General features: G+C 37.2%; 1 protein-coding gene across 1 annotated transcript; it reads right to left on the bottom strand.

The window, feature by feature from the left end:
- Positions 1 to 1,166: 1,166 nt before the first annotated feature.
- LOC149018239 (uncharacterized) lies at positions 1,167 to 6,755 on the bottom strand. Its single transcript, XM_089154315.1, has 3 exons — positions 6,579 to 6,755; positions 1,718 to 1,912; positions 1,167 to 1,602 (listed from the first exon to the last, which is right to left on the bottom strand). Exons 1-3 carry the CDS (start codon positions 6,648 to 6,650, stop codon positions 1,426 to 1,428), a joined length of 444 nt encoding a protein of 147 aa, XP_089010441.1. The 5' UTR covers positions 6,651 to 6,755; the 3' UTR covers positions 1,167 to 1,425.
- Between the last annotated feature and the right edge of the window lie 9,770 nt (positions 6,756 to 16,525).

Raw genomic sequence — 16,525 nt, forward strand, 5'->3', positions numbered from 1 at the left:
TAATCCTGTTTTTCACGCTCGAACCAAACATCTTGAGTTGGATTATCATTTTGTTCGGGAGAAGGTGACACTCGGTCATTTGGTGACTTGTTTTGTCTCCTCCAAGCATCAATTGGCAAATATTTGATCAAACCCCTCCCCCAATGCGAATTTCAAACTATGTTATAAACTAGGTCTCCTTCCTCAACCTAGTTTGGGGGATGTTGAGGTATAGTTATACGTGTTGTGATTATAAATATTTGTCACTCCTATGAATATTGTAATAGCTGTAGTTTTTTTTTTTTTTTGGATTAAAATAGCTGCAGTTGAAAAGTAATGAAAAGCATTTTCACGCGTCAATCTCAGTTTTGACGGTATTTTCTTCTTCTTGATTGGCAACCCCACCTGTGCCATAATTTTTCTTAGAGCGCGTTTGATAATGTTTTCGAGCACGTTTCGGACACTTGTCTGTTATCCAAAAAAGAACGGGTAACAAGCATTAGGTAAAACGGTCATTCTTTTTCTCTTTAAGAACAATCCAATCCCGAGAACGCTTTTGTAAAAACGTGTTAGAGAGGGAACAGAAACAAAAAGGAGCGAGTGATCCAAATATTTCAGAACCGCAGCTTCTCTAATGTCACTTATTTTAGGTTTGTGTTTTTGCTGTCGTAGGCTTGTTCATCTCTCCCCTCCCTGGAACTTGAAATCTGGGTCACTTTCTCTTCAAAACTCTACGAATGGTTGTGTCTTTGAGAAGTTCATCGGTTCTCTTCTAATCAGGCACTTGGTTTGCATCTTGGGCTTTGTCTCTCTTCTAATCTGGTAGTTGATTTGCATTATACAAAGGATGAACAAATTGAGAATGTCATGATATTTACAAGGTCAATTTCCGATTAGCAGGCTTTGAAGGAGTAATCTGCTTTGGTAAACATATGCTTCCAGAGGTCTGTTTTGGATTAGTATACTCTGAAGGTGCTTAAGTGAGCACACACCTCTTCTCGGCATCTGGGCTTCACACACTGGTTATACACATGGCTTGTGTTTGTTAGAAATCGTGGCTTAATGGTCATTGTATGCAACGTTCCTTCTAACTGCGATCTCCCTCTTCCCCTCTGGATTTCAAGCTTCCAAATCCTTGAACTCAGGAATAGCAGTAAGCAATGGTTAGAAAAAGCGAAGGCCAGGGAACAGAAGGGGATGGGATACTGTTGTTTGGTTATGTCTTTCATACAGAGTGCGAAAACCAATAAGAGCGTGTGTGGGGTATCTAATTCTGGTGAGATTTCATTCCGTACTGTTGTTTCTTTTTTTTTATACCAAAAAAAAACCCACCCTACACGGGAAGAAAAATTTACAGTCACAATAGATCATTCAGTCACCTGTCACATTTCCAAACTACTCAGCAGAATAAACAACAGACACCACCAACCTCAACAGAACGCTTTATTAGACATCACCAACCACAACAGAAGGCTTTATTTCGGCCGCCCCCTCAGCTAACTTCTCGATTTGATCCTTCAATTTCTGAGCATTAAGATCATTATATTCAGGAAATGCTCTTTCCTTATTATTCACAAACATAACAAACGGAACTTCGGTCACTTTAAAATCTTTGTGCCTAGGCTGCAAGAAATACATTCCAACGACCAAGTTACCAAAATATCCAATGACTGACTACGTTTAACTCATTAATTGAATGAAAAACTATAAGATGTATAGGAATGGGATCTTTATTCACCTTAAAGTTGTTCACATCCACCTGGAGGAATGTAACAGTAGCATATTCTGGAGTCTTTGCAGTAGAGTCTCCCGCTGCCTTACTACTACTGCCACCTCCCAATGAATTGCCGGTAGCATATCCCGGTGCCAGGGCTTTCATTGTCTGGATAAGTTCCCTGGATGGAGAGTTGGAAGTGATAAAACAAACAACCACCTGCACAGAATTAATGTTCTGTTGAGAAACCCAAGTTAAGCTGGTGCTTGTTGCTGCAGGTGCTAAAGGATGGTCTGTTGTATCCACCGAGACAAGTGAAATCATTAGAAAGATCAAGTGGGATCGGATGACCAATGTGTTGATGCAGTTACCTCTAGTTTAACTACACCATGGGTCCACTGGATGTTAAATGGATTCTTTTTGGCCAACGATATTAAATGGATTGAGTTCTTCAAAACCAAGCTCCTCTCTCAAACTAGAACAAGCCTTGTTTGCTGACCAAGGAAATTTGACATGGAAGCCATTCCAGAGACTACTACTACCTTCAGTAGTCTACATCACAAAATTTTGTGGCCAATTTCATCCATATAGAAACTATCTACTGAGTTTTCTCCTGTGCATTTTCATTATCAGACTACTATATATATATATATATATATATATATATATATATATATATTGGGTAGGGGGGGGGGTCGGGGTTGGAAGAGAAACCCATATTGACAGGTAATTCACTAGTAAAAAAAATCTTATCTATATGAATTAAGAGCAGTCATTGGCACAATAGTCAGTGGACCAGGGTTGTGGGCTGATCTCAAGGCATCTAAACAGCCTCACAACAAAAATTGCTGGGGTAATGTTGCATAGGAAATTGTCCCCCCCCCCCCCCCCCCAAGGGGACTGCTTGTTAGGATGCCTCTTTGGGATCGGGTTTGCCCTGATCTATGTAAGAATTAGATAATCATGTCTCATCAGGTTTTAAAAACCATTGAGAGGAATTGGATACCAGAATTTACTTTATAACCATATTAAGGAAAGTATATTTTGCATATTGTTTGGAAAAAATGGCTTCTGATAATATAATTAACTGGTCGTATGCCCAGTTTAGATACATGAACTAAAAATTATATAAATTTTGAATTCATTTGATGCAACAGGGGAAATACTGGTTTGATAATTAGATTAATGGTCCATCTCAACTGTTTCCAAGCACCTCCCCAAAACTCACAAACAACAACAACAATAAGCCTTGTCGCAACTAAATGGGGTCGGCTACGTGGATTCTTGCCTTCCAATCAGCTTTGTTTGTGGTCATACTAAATACAAGGCTAAGCTATGCATATCTTTTCTCGCCACTTCTCTTAAGGTCTTAAGGTTATCTTAGGTCTACCTTTACCTCTCTTCTAATTCCTTCAACCTGGATTAAGTCATTTCTTCAAATAGGGGCATTTATAGGCCTCCGTTGAACATGGTTGCCTCTAGCTCTTCTAATTCCTTCCTAGATTTGCCACTCATTCATCTTAGCATCCTCAAATCTACTACCCTGGGATTATCTATGATGTTTTTTAACAGCTGAACACTCTACACCATACATCAAAGCTGGCTGTACAACAGTCTTACAAAATTTTCTTTTAAGCTTTGAAGGCATACGTTGATCACACAAGACCCCGAACGCACCTCTCCAGTTCATCCACCATATTTTAATTCTTTGGGAAACATCATCTTTGATAACACCTTTTTTTATTTATGATTGAGACCCCCATCTCTTGCAACTCAATGTATATGGTTTTTCCTTGTTTCATCAATTGTCCATCTCACAGTGAAAAAACCTAATTACGAAAGAGAAAAGGAAGACAAACTAAACATACTGGGTAGAATCGGGGGAATTCTATTGCTGGGGGTTGTTTTTATATATAAGCCAAAGAAGGAAGATTGATCACTCTAGGTAATAATAAAGTAAAACAAATAAGACTAAAGACTCAAAAACACTAATCCTACTAAGACTAAACTACAAGTTCAGAAACACATGCAGGCAGGATGTTCCTCCAACCATTAACCTCGACAGTTAAACTCACCCTCCAAGCTGAATGATAAAAGTTGCAGATGCGCAGCTTAGAACAACACTTCTAATAAGCACATCTAGGAAGAGCCTTAGTAAAAGATTGGAGTCTTCAAGGAGGACAAGATTACAGCTCTGATACCATATCACAGAAGGCGAAGTAAGAGAACCCGAAAAGACAGTGAAAAGAAAGAAGAGAAAAGAGAAGATGGAGACCAGAATGAGGAGGGATGAGAGTCGTGTAAATATGAACTCTCCCGCTAAAGCAGGCGCTTTAACGTAAAAAGTAAAAACCCCTAAATCTGGTTACATGCAAAAATTAGAAACTAAGTCTTTGCAATCTAGCCAATGGTTGGACTGCTTGACACACAAGTTACAAGGGGTACGAGGGAAATAATACAAGGAAAATAAGACCATTTGTACATGACCGATGTCTACCTCATGGTACACAAGGGAGATGTACCTTTTACATAGTAATATCATTAACACTAGGGACTAACCTTAAAACATTGCAGCATAGGTTGCTACAAAACCTTAAAGGCTGACAGCAAGTATGGACCCCAACCAGAGATCGACTAGGGTAACTCAATTACTTTATACCATGTAACAATGTAGAACTTACATTCATCTAAAAAACAGTGTAGAAACCTAACTAAGAAAAAAAAAAAAGAAGAGAGGGAGAGAGGGGGGAAAAATTAAACTAATGACAGCTTCAGTATGAATATGATCGCTTGTGGTTGTGTTTATTAATAAGCCAAAGAAAGAAACATAATTAGGGTAGGAAACAATAAGGAACAGAATACAACAACAGGACTCTAAACCACTAATCCTACTAACAGTAAACTGCTAATTCAGAAAAACACTCATGGTTGGACATTCCACCAACTGTGAGATCTCAACACTTTTAACAGTCCAAATGTTTCAAAAATAATTTTACTTTTTCATAGAAGTCTGAAATCATTATTCTCACTCTAAAAATGCACAATTGCACTGGAAACTAAAATTCAACCAGATGATGCCATGGACAACATGCTCAAACAAACTTGAGAGTCAAACAAGCTGCTTGTGACAGAGCCAAAAGCCAGCCCCTGTTCTTGCTAAACACATAAATTAAGCAGCAGGTTTCTTCCAATTGCAACATAGATTGTCCATCCAGACCAGACCCAGGGCATTATGAGTTGGTAAGGTCAGTAGACACAATGGATACAAATAGATAACCTTCTTTTAGTTTCCACATCCTCAGGTTGTCAAATAACCTTGATTGAAGGATAGTCTGCCTTTCTAAAAAGAAAAGAAAGAAAGAAAGAAAGAGGTGGTAGGATGGGTTACATTCATTTAGAATACTTCAAATTCTACATTCTAGTACAAAATCAAATGACTCAAAATCTCAGGCGGTTTGTGGCTGACAGTAGACTGGCTTTTACAGGTCTTCTTAAGAATCAATACTCAAGCACGTTGGCATTTTTGCAAGGGGTTGTACCTTAAATTCATATTGGTATCCACACTTCTGCTCTACAGAGGAATTAGTTGCTATGAAAAGGTTATGAATAGATATAGCCAAAATATTCTATTGAGAAAAAGGTTTTCATTTTAGCACTTGAATTTTGTCAAAACAAACTTTTCAAATTAACACTAATTCAAATCATAAGAAAGTTTACCAGCACATTCATGCTAGGAAGACACTTGGCACCCTCTGCAATTACAGACATAAGGAAAGATACTTTTGGCACATAAGGGAAATTCCAGGATCGTCAAAGTTCAAACTTGTTTGCCCTTCTCAACTTATTGCCCTCAATTGTCTGGGCTTTTCCCATCGTTATTTATTTATTTTTAATACTTTGGTACACAAGGGAAAATTCTAGGATCATTAAAGTTCAAATTTGTTTGCCCTTCTCAACTTATTGCCCATAATTGTCTGGGCTTTTTCCCATTCTTACTCTTTTTTTTTCCTGAAGAGAAACATATTTACCTTTTCAAACAATTCTGTTCTTTTTTATTTTTGGGTTTGGGGTTTGGGGGTTGTGAAAATGAACAATTCTCAAGCATCTTTTCACTATAGCATATTTCCCAAGCCCCCAGCATCAACCACTACAAGCGCTGCGTAGTTATTGCATTTCCGCCCTTGACTTACTTAGTCAGTGGGCAAAGATGTCTTAGATTATTAGATTCAAACTACACAGTTATAGGGTTTTCCGCTGCCAATTATTTGGAACTGATTCCCAATCCAGAGGCAGCTATTGTTAATGGTGTGGATAGGAATCCAGATCTTTCAAATCAAACTTGTAGCTTCCACCAATATGAGGGTTCCATGACCAATTTAACCAGGCTTCTATATGATGTTGATCCACAAAAATCAGATCTTGGACTGGCATGCAAGTTGAGGCCTTCTTAAGATTTTTAAGGCTTCAAAGAATTCAGGTTTAAAATGATTTGGGATCCAGAAAGAAAATCCCCTTTAACCTCTTTCTAAAGTTAGAGAACAGGGGAAACCATCAACTAGATATGGAACCCTCATAAAACCCAAAGGCAGCATAACAGAGAACAGGGGAAACCATCAACTAGACATGGAACTCTCATAAAACCCAAAAGCAGGGGAAACCATCAACTAGACATGGAACCCTTATAAAACCAAAAGCAGAAATAGCAATCACGGAATACATAGTGCAATTCAGAGCCACATAAAAAAAACCACCATAAAAGAAAGAGAAACCAGATCAATTGAAGCTGCAACAAAACAAGTAGAAATAACACAAACCCCACAATAAAACCAGCATCATTAATCAAGCAATAACATAATTCAGAAAGTAACATAAAAAGAGTGTTAACCAGGCGGTTTTCGTCTAAGTAGCGATCCCACTCTTCTTGGTTGTTGCAGCTGAGCAGCGATTCGTCTCCCATCTTCCTTTGGATCTGAACCGCGAATGAACCAGGAAATTGCTTCTGTGCTTATCCATATAGACTTGCTTAATCGGAAGTCAGATGAGCAAGAATACGAACGATTACGAGAATACCCTTCAACATCAACGTGGGGTGGTGACTGCAGATTAATATTTTAAGCGGAGTTTTCACAACGCTGACGAACCGTTGCTCCAGAGAAGACGAGTTTCTGGTTTTCTCGTCTTTTTGCTTCTTATATTTTGTATTTTAATGGGAGAAGGACGGAATTGTTTTAGGACCCCACGTGGAATTTCGGATTTTAACATTGAATGATTGAATATCAATACTTGACATCGAAACCTTCACCGAAATTTTGATCTGTCGACCCGAATTATTTTACAAAGATAGTCTTACACACGACTGAAGCAAAGCGAGGGAGAAGATTGGTGAGCCTTTTTGTCAACTTTCTTTCATTTCTTTATTCGTTAGGGTTTTTCATCCAAATTAAACTCTCCAAGCCAGCACATACCTAGCGACGATAAAACTGTTGTCCACAATAAACAAGGTGGAATATACTTTCAAGATCTAGTAAGAGAAAAAGTGTTCGCTCCACAAGCAAAGTAATCAGCATTGACATTGTAAGATCTATCTAAAAGGGTCTTGGTTGTCTATTCAAATGAATGCGGCTGATGATTTAGAACTGCAACAACCGGTTGACAGTCAGAAAAGATAATCAGCTTCATAGCACTCATTGTTTGGGCAAACTAAAATCTCATCTCCAATAGCTTCAATCCCCAAAATGTTAGTGAAAATTCCTCGCATGCCTTAGCTTGGGTTGCTATGAAATTACCCGTATAGTCCCAAAGAATGCCACCTCTACGGCTCTATCACCTATGTTATCCACCATGTTCACTTCCACGCACTTTCCGAACACTAGTAGAAGGTGTCCTCATCCTCCTAGTTATAACTTGATGGTTTAAAAAGAATAAATTTGGGGGTCAAAGGCTCAAAAGAGTATGAAACAAGTTTTTGGGGGTGTAAAAGGATATGGATCCCTAATTAATGGAGAGGTAATCATTTGATCAACATATTAGATCAATGAACTAAACTTAATGACCATGATTCAGCTGGACTAGGGTGATCTGGGGTAAGATTCTTAACTTGCACACACACACACACACACACACACTTGAGAGCATCCTGATGAGTAAAGTATGACATCTAAGTGTTATTGGCCAGACGTGTTGGATCTAAACAAAAAATTATAAAAAGATTGAGAGGCAACTTCTATTTAACAGCCATCCTATTGCATGATTAAGCTAGGTTATTTGCTTTTCTTTTCTTTTGATTTTTTTTATGCTTTCATCAGTAGTTAGTTGGTATTTTCACTTGTCTTTATTGCTCGAGGTCAAACAATGTCTTAAGTTTGAGGGTGTGATAACTCTGGTATTTTTAAACGTTGTAGAATAAAAAAAAAGTTTTTCTTTTTTGAAGTAAAAAAACGAAGTGAATTGGAATTGTAATCGGATATGAAATAAAGTTAAGATTGATAACTTTATGCTTGAGATGACTTGATTTAAAAGTAGTTTGTCTTTGTTTTAGTGATAGTATTCATTAGATGTCTTATTTAGTCTTAACATGTTGCATCTTGTTTAGTTCATTATTGTCACCCTTACATGAATTTCTCTTCAGGTTTATGGATAAATTTGACTGTTTCTCTTTCTTTTGAAAAATTTAGGTAAAGAGTCATCATAGGAGAAGAAGCTTTCCTCTAACCTTGCTGTGAAGTTGTTGCGGCAAAACAGAGCAGAATATTTTTAGATCCAATACAGGTGGAAATGACCAGAAGGGGCTAACTTAAGAGGACATGATTCTTGTAAATATATGATTGTTCTCAGCCCTTGATCTTAGGAGGAATGTTCTAATCTTATGGCCAGAATCTTACCTAATGATTGAAGGCAATTATGGAAGAAAGAGAAGAGAGGAAAAGGAGAAAGGAATGAGACACACTCGGCTAAGGGAGAATAGAGTACTCGGCTAAGGCAATGAGAGGTGGAGAACGAATGCTGGAGCTCTTGTGGAAGCAAGGAGCTACTGGAGTTGCTGATTTGCTAGAGAAGAAGGCTGGAGCTCATGTGGAAGCATTGAAGCTTTAGTTTCTTCTTGTTTTTATAACTCTATCTTCTTATTTTCTAGTCTCATGACAACTATACTTGGTTTTATATATTTGAATTCTGTTATGGGCTAAATCTTTGCTGTGTTGGGATGATAGTAGTACCTAAACCTGAATTTTGAGATGTAACTAATCATGTGTTCTTTAGTTTTATTGCAATCCACTTTACTGTTCATGAATTCAGCATGTTATATTGACTAATTTCAGTTCTTGAATGATCTTTCTTGAATGAATGTTATGATTTCATTAATTGGAAAATTAATGGAGTCTAGGTGTTTGTTGAATTGTGTGAGTTAGCATAATCTTTAATTAGGTTGTGTTAATTAGTAGGTTGGGTAGGAATACCCAATTACCTCACATTACCATTGATTGGATTAGGTTTAAATTGCATTCATACATCAATTCTTCATAAGAATATGCAGATGTTGATTTAAGATGCTAGCTTATGTGTAATAGAAAATACCATATTGCCATTCATTCCATGTTCTTGATATATTTTGGGGTTGTAGTATTACTTTAGTATTTGCATTATAAAATTCAGGGGAAAGGAAACTTGACTCCCAACACTCTTTTCACTCACTAAGTTCCCTTTATTGCTTAATCTCCATTTTAGTTCCTTAGTTTTATTACCTGTCATTTGGTTATTTAGTTAGTCAATCACAAATCAACCTTGTTAATTTCGTTTAAATCGATTTTACTTTTACATTGAAAGTTAAGGATAAAATTCTCCGTGGGATCGATACTCTACTTATCATTTATTACTTGATTGCGACACGTGCACTTGCGTAACATCTTGGTACACAAGCAACAGTTAGCCTTGACAAAACTCCATACCTTCCATAACCCCAACATCAAAGATGACTGCTGCTTAGAAATTTTCAAATGACCCCTTTAATCTACCAATTTCCTCCTCAAAAAGTAAGCCAAAGCAGAGTGTTTGTGTTTGATTATCCACGCCAATTTGCATAAGGATGCAAAATTGACATTTCATAATCTGTGAATCCCCAAACCACCCTCACTTTTAGGAGTACACACAGTTGCCCAAAGCACTGTAACCCTTTTCACTGCCTCTATACTACCTGTCCAAATGAAGTTATACATCCAAGCCTCTGCTTGCTTGATTACAAAACCAGCCCACCAGTACACCAAAAAATTATGAATTGGCCTAGCAAAAATAATTGAGCGAACCAGCTCCACCCTACTTGCCATAGAGAGCAACTTCCCACATCATCGTTGAAGGAGATTTTTTATTTTGTCTAACATTAGCAATAGATAAGCACGAGTAACCCTCCCTTTAAAAATATCCACCCCTAGATCCTAAGTAGGAAAATAGGCAAGAGGAATATTTACGATGTCCACAATTGTCTGTTTCCTATGAAAAGTCATACACCCAAGGAAAAGCTTACTCCTCTCCAAACTAATTTGTTGTCTCGAAAATTCTTGATACTTTGACAAGAGTAGCTTCAATGCTTTCACATAACATAATGAGGCATTTGGAAAAATAAAAACATTATTAGCATATAGGAGAACAGAAGGAACAACCACCCCCTAGGACCAGACAGAGCTCTCATCCTTCCATCAATTATCATAGTTTGAAGGCCCCTACATAATTCCACTTATGCCAGTAGAAAGAGAAGAGGGGATAAAGGGTTTCCTTGATGTAACCCTTTCTCTAGACCAAAGAAACCAACTGGTCCCCCCCATTCAATAGAACAGAGATTCTAGTAAACTGTAACATTTCATGAATCCAACCAACCCATCGATTTGAAAATCCAAACACTTTAGAACCGAGAATAAAAAAAATCCCAATATAAGGTATCATATGCTTTCATAATATCAATTTAAGACCCATCCCTCCCCCTCTAACAGAATCATGCAAAATATTTGTAAGTTCTGAAGCAACAACAATATTTTCATAAATCAACTTACGTCTCAGGAATGTGCCCTACTCCTCAGAAATAAACTTATGCAATAGTGGGCTCAAGCGAGAAGCCATTACCTAGGAAATCGTTTTGCAAAAGAAGTTACCCATACAAAGAGGCCTAAATTTATCCATAGAAACTACATTCTCCACCTTGGGAAAAAATCAATGTGATGAAGCAATAATTTACCTCTTTTGGTAGTTTTCCTTTTCAAAAAGAGGATCTCACTGCAGCCCCAAAATCATAAGAGACAATTTTCCAACATTTGCGAAAAAAAACCTTCTCGAGGAACCATCCTAACCTGGAGAACTATCGGGATCGAGATTCCATACAACACCTTTAATTTCCTCATCTGTCAACACTTTTGGAATTACAGCCAACAACTCTTGATGGACCGAATATGTACCAACTTTATGAAAGTTTTTGAAAAAGCTCACAACATGATGTTGTAGGTCAACCAACATCCCCTGCCGTCCAAGAGCCATCCTCTTTTCTCAAAGCCTTGAGTGTGTTTTTAATCCTTCAAAGTTTGGTAGAGAGACGGAAGAATTTAGAATTTCTATCTCCCTCCCGCAACCATTGAACTTTTGCTTTTTGCCGAAGAAGAGAATCTTGCCGGTCCACTTCCTTTAGAAGTTTAGTTTGCAAAATCGCCTCTTGTTCAAAACACTCATTGTTCATACCATGATGATCTATATGCTGCTATAAGGACTCCAGCTCCTTCTCCACTTGCTGCACTTTAAGAAAGAATCTAGGGAAAGTTATTTTCGCCCAAGCTTTAAGACATTGCTTAGCATTCTTCAGTCTCTATACTAACACAAATATGGGTTCACCAACAACAGGCTCCTCCCAAGCCAACCAAACCACCTCCAGAAAAGATTTGCCATTCATCCAAAAATTATTAAACTTGAAAGGGGAGTTCTTCGGTTTCTCACCGTGATCGACGGAGATTAAAATATGATATGTCTCTTAATTGCATTAATATTATATCAAATCCTTTTTATTTTAATAAGACTAATCAGTTGTTTATTTGAGTTTTTTATTATATGGACAAATTAGAGCATTTGGATATCAAGTCTAGAAAAAGAGTGGTTTAAAACTACAGTGCTACATTTTTAAATCAAATCAAAGAACCAGACACAAATTAAGATGGAGGATTTGATTATGTCCAAAGTTAGAGATTTGATTTTGTCTAAATCTGAAGGATTTTCATAAAATGTCTCAATTCAACAAACAAAAATTTTGTTCCCTCTTGAGATCGGACATCTAAGGAAGAAACTGAATTGGGAAATTACGAAATTAGAAATCATTGCATTTGGCAATAAGAAGATTGGAAACAATCAAATAGGAAAGGAGAAATAATGGAAACCACTGAATGGGTAAGGAGGAAGAAAGGAAACAACTGAATTAGGAAGAATTGTATTGCTAAAGAGAATAATGGAAATGACAAATTTGTAAAGGATGCAGAATTGGTAGGAAGCCTCTATAAGAGGGAACGCATTTCCAGAGATTAGACATCACACACCACAACAAGAGGAGGCCATAGTTCTAAGGAAGAGGGCACAATGTTTCTTTTTTCATTTTTGTATTCTTCTTTCCCATGTCTAGCTATTCTATCTTTCGATCAAAATTAAGAAGTTTGATTCTCGACAATTATGAGACTCGGAGTAATTAGTTTTTTTTTTAATTGTCGGATATTTATACATTTTCCATGTTCCTTATGTTATTGGATTAAGACTTAGACAAGAGGCCTATTCTTTGATGATTAATTCAATAGTTAGTCAATTCGAATAGTTATTTATTAATTATTCTAATATAAGTGACAAATAGTATCCTTGAATGGGTAATCAATGCCCTAGAGAGTTTTCTATGAGGATGTATATCCTAGTTTAAATAAACAAAGTTTTTCTGGGTTAATTGGCTAGGCATTGGGTCTTTAATATTTGATGCGATTAATATGCATAACTCGAAGGACAGATCCAAAGGTTATTAAGGAAGTAGGGAAAGATTGGTTGTTAGAGGACTAATCCTCAATGACCATAACCAATCTCCACAAAATTAAAGTTTTTGTTTTTGAGTCAATGATCAACAACAACAACAAAAATAACAATAAGCCTTGTCCCAACTAAATGGAGTCGGCTACATGGATTCTTGCCCTCCAATCAGTTCTGTTCGAGGCCATGCTAGATACAAGGCCTAAACCATACATATACTTTCTCACCACTTCTCTTAAGGTTATCTTAGGTCTACCCCTAGCTCTTCTAGTTCCTTCAATATGGATTATATCACTTCTCCGTACAGGGGCATTTATAGGTCTCCGTTGAACGTGGTCGTGCCACCTCAAACGACTTTCTCGAAGCTTATCACTTATGGGTGCGACTCCCAGACCAACTCTAATATGATCATTTCTTATCTTATCCATCCTAGTTTTGCCATTCATCCATCTTAGCATCCTCATTTCTGCTACACTAAGTTTATCTATATGATTCTTTTTAACAGCCCAACACTCTGCACTGTACATCATAGCTGGTCGAACAACGGTCCTATAAAATTTTCCTTTAAGCTTTCATGGAATACGCCGATCACATAAGACCTCAAACGCACCTCTCCACTTCATCCACCCTATTTTAATTCTTTGGGAAACCTCATCCTCTAAATCACCTCTTTTACTTATGATTGAACTTAAGTACCTAAAACAATCAATCTGAGGAATCTCTTTATCGTCAAGTATCACCACCTCATCATCTACCCGATCATGACTAAAGTTACAAACTAGATATTCTGTTTTCGATCTACTAAGTTTAAAGCCTTTTGATTCTAAAACTACTCTCCATGATTCTAATTTGGTATTAATCCATCCCCACTTGGGTCTCATCAATCAACACAATATCATCTACAAAAAGCATACACCAAGGGACCTCATCTTGAATGTCTTTGGTTAATTCATCCATTACCAATGCAAAAGATATGGGCTTAAAGCTGACCCTTGATGTAGCCCAACTGTTATCGGGAATTCATTACTTTGTCCCCCCACTGTTCTAACACTAGTCACCGAACCATCATGCATATCCTTAACTATATCTATATATTTACTTGCAAAACTTCTTTTCTCTAGTACTTGCCAAATTAACGCTCTAGCGACTCTATCATAAGTTTTTTCTAGGTCAATAAATACCATATGAAGGTCTTTCCTACATTCTCTATACCTTTCCATAAGTCTCCTAATTAAGTAAATAGCCTCCGTTGTAGATCTTCCCGGCTTAAACCCAAATTGGTTCTCTGTAACTGTAGTTAAGTGTCTCAAACGAGTTTCAATTATTCTCTCCCATAACTTCATCGTATGGCTCATCAATTTAATGCCCCATAGTTATTATAACTTTGAATATCTCCTTTATTTTTGTAAATTGGAACCACAACACTTCTCCTCCATTCATCTGGCATTTTCCCTGTGCTCATAATCTTATTAAACAACTTAGTCAACCAAACTAGTCCATGGGTTCCTAAGCTCTTCCATACTTCAATTAGGATTTCATCAAGTCATCAGGACCTTGTGTCTTGCGGAGTTTCATCCTCCTTAAAGCTTCTTTTACTTCGGACATCGAAATTCTACGTATATAAGTTTGGACATTGGTGCCTTGGTGAAAGGTGTAATCGTCCGAAACATAAATGCTTGAAGAATGCAGATTTAGTAAACTAGAGAAATAGGTTTCCCATCTTTTCTTAATATCCTCCTCACAAACTAGTACTTTACCATCTCCATTTTTAATACATCTAACATGGTCAAGATCTCTACTCTTCCTATCCCTCATCTTAGCTATCTTATAAATAGATTTTCCCCCTTCCTTCGTGTCCAACTTATTGTATAATTCTTCATACTTCTTTTCCCTTGCTTTTCCTGCAATTTTCTTAGCTTCATTTCTATCCAACCTATACCTTTGAAGATCCTCAACATCCTTTGTTCTTTGCCATGTCTTAAAACTAACTTTTTTATTCCTAATGGCAGCTTGAACCTCACTATCCCACCACCATCTCTCTCTATAAGAATGGAGCTTTCCTTTTGACTCACCTAGAACATCTTTAGCCACCTCCTTAATAAACATAGCCATCTCATTCCACATTGCATTGGAATCCCCTTTAAAATCCCCTTTTCCTTGTTTGACTACTTCATTAATGAAGGAATTAGAGTATTCTTTTTTCAAATCCCACCATCTTATTCTGGGATAGTTTACCTTGGACCTTTCATGTGTTCTTGAGACTAAGCACATATCCAAGACCACAAGTAAATGTTGTGCAGTTAAGCTTTCCCCCGGTATCACCTTGCAATCCTTGCACAACAATCTATCAGTCCTTCTAGTTAAGAAGAAATCTATTTGGCTTCTATGTTGTCCATTTTTTAAGGTAATTAAATGTTCATCTCTCTTTTTGAACTAAGTATTTATAATAGATAGATCAAAAGCAGTAGCAAAATCCAAAATTGAAATCCCCTCCTCATTCCTTTCTCCAAAACCATATCCTCCATGTACACTCTCATATCCTCTTTAATCTTTATCAATATGTCCATTAAATCACCTCCTATGATAATCTTTTCTCCTTGACGAATTCCTTGCATGAATCCATCCATATTTTCCCTAAATTCTAGCTTTAGACTTTCATCTAATCCTATTTGAGGTGCATATGCACAAATTATATTTACGAAAGTTTTTGTTATTCTGATTTTCTTGTTAATTACAACATCTATTTTTTGTTTTATTTATTCTTTAGTTTCTCCATTCAACCCATCCACCCCCCCCCCAATTTTTATTAAGGAATAAATCTTCACCAAACTCTATGGATTCGATCCTATTCACTGGTATTACAGATTCAGTTGAGAGAAGGATTAACCTTGGTAGATTCAACACCCATCAAAATAGGAGAATGATCAGATGCCTAAACTGTAAGTGTGAGCTGCTTAGAGTCGCCAAGTTGCTCTAACCAATCAACATTACAAAGACTTCTATCGAGAACCGAACGAGCATTCCCATGTCTACGCTGATTCGACCATGTAAACTTTCTCCCCGATGATGGAATCTCCAGCAGCTTACTCACATCAATTGTTGCTTAAAAGTTAGCTGCTGAACCCAGCTGAAAGCTACTTGATCCCCTCCTTTCTGAGACCTGTAACACCGCATTAAAGTCTCACATGACCAAAAAAGATAAATTAGAAAGAGGGAGGGCAACATGTTCCCCCCATAAAACGTTTGCGATCTTATCTATCACAACAGGCATGAACCACAGATAACCCAAATTACAAACCTCGCCACATGATTTGGAGCGAGATTTGTTGGTCAAAACAAGAAATAACAGTAGGTAGATGTAACTCTCATTTCCAAAAGACCCAAAGATTTGGAACTTTGTTATTCCGAAAATTATATAAAAAATTCGAAGAATACCCCAATCGATTAATTAAAAGAATTGGGCACTTACTGACCCCTACTTTTGGTTCAACGACACAAAATATGTCTGAAGGGTGAGTCATTAACTAATATTTCAGAGCCCTCCTACCAGTCATATTGTCGATGCTACGAATATTCCAAAAGAAAAGCTTCATTGATAAAAATTATAGAGTAGCACGAACCTCTCCCACAAAGAGGCTCCTATCCTATCCTAATTACCATCATCAACCCCTGTTGATTGTTTTTCTCCCTTGTGGCAGATGAAATAACAACGCAACTCTGACCCAAATGACCCTCACAATTACAACGAAAACACCATTGGAGACCATCCTCATAGATCACCTTTTGAAGAAAACTATAGACACGCTT

This window comes from Hakea prostrata, chromosome 4 (assembly GCF_041222555.1).
Source record: "Hakea prostrata isolate BN-2017 chromosome 4, UWA_Hpros_2, whole genome shotgun sequence".
Classification (NCBI taxonomy): Eukaryota; Viridiplantae; Streptophyta; class Magnoliopsida; order Proteales; family Proteaceae; genus Hakea; species Hakea prostrata.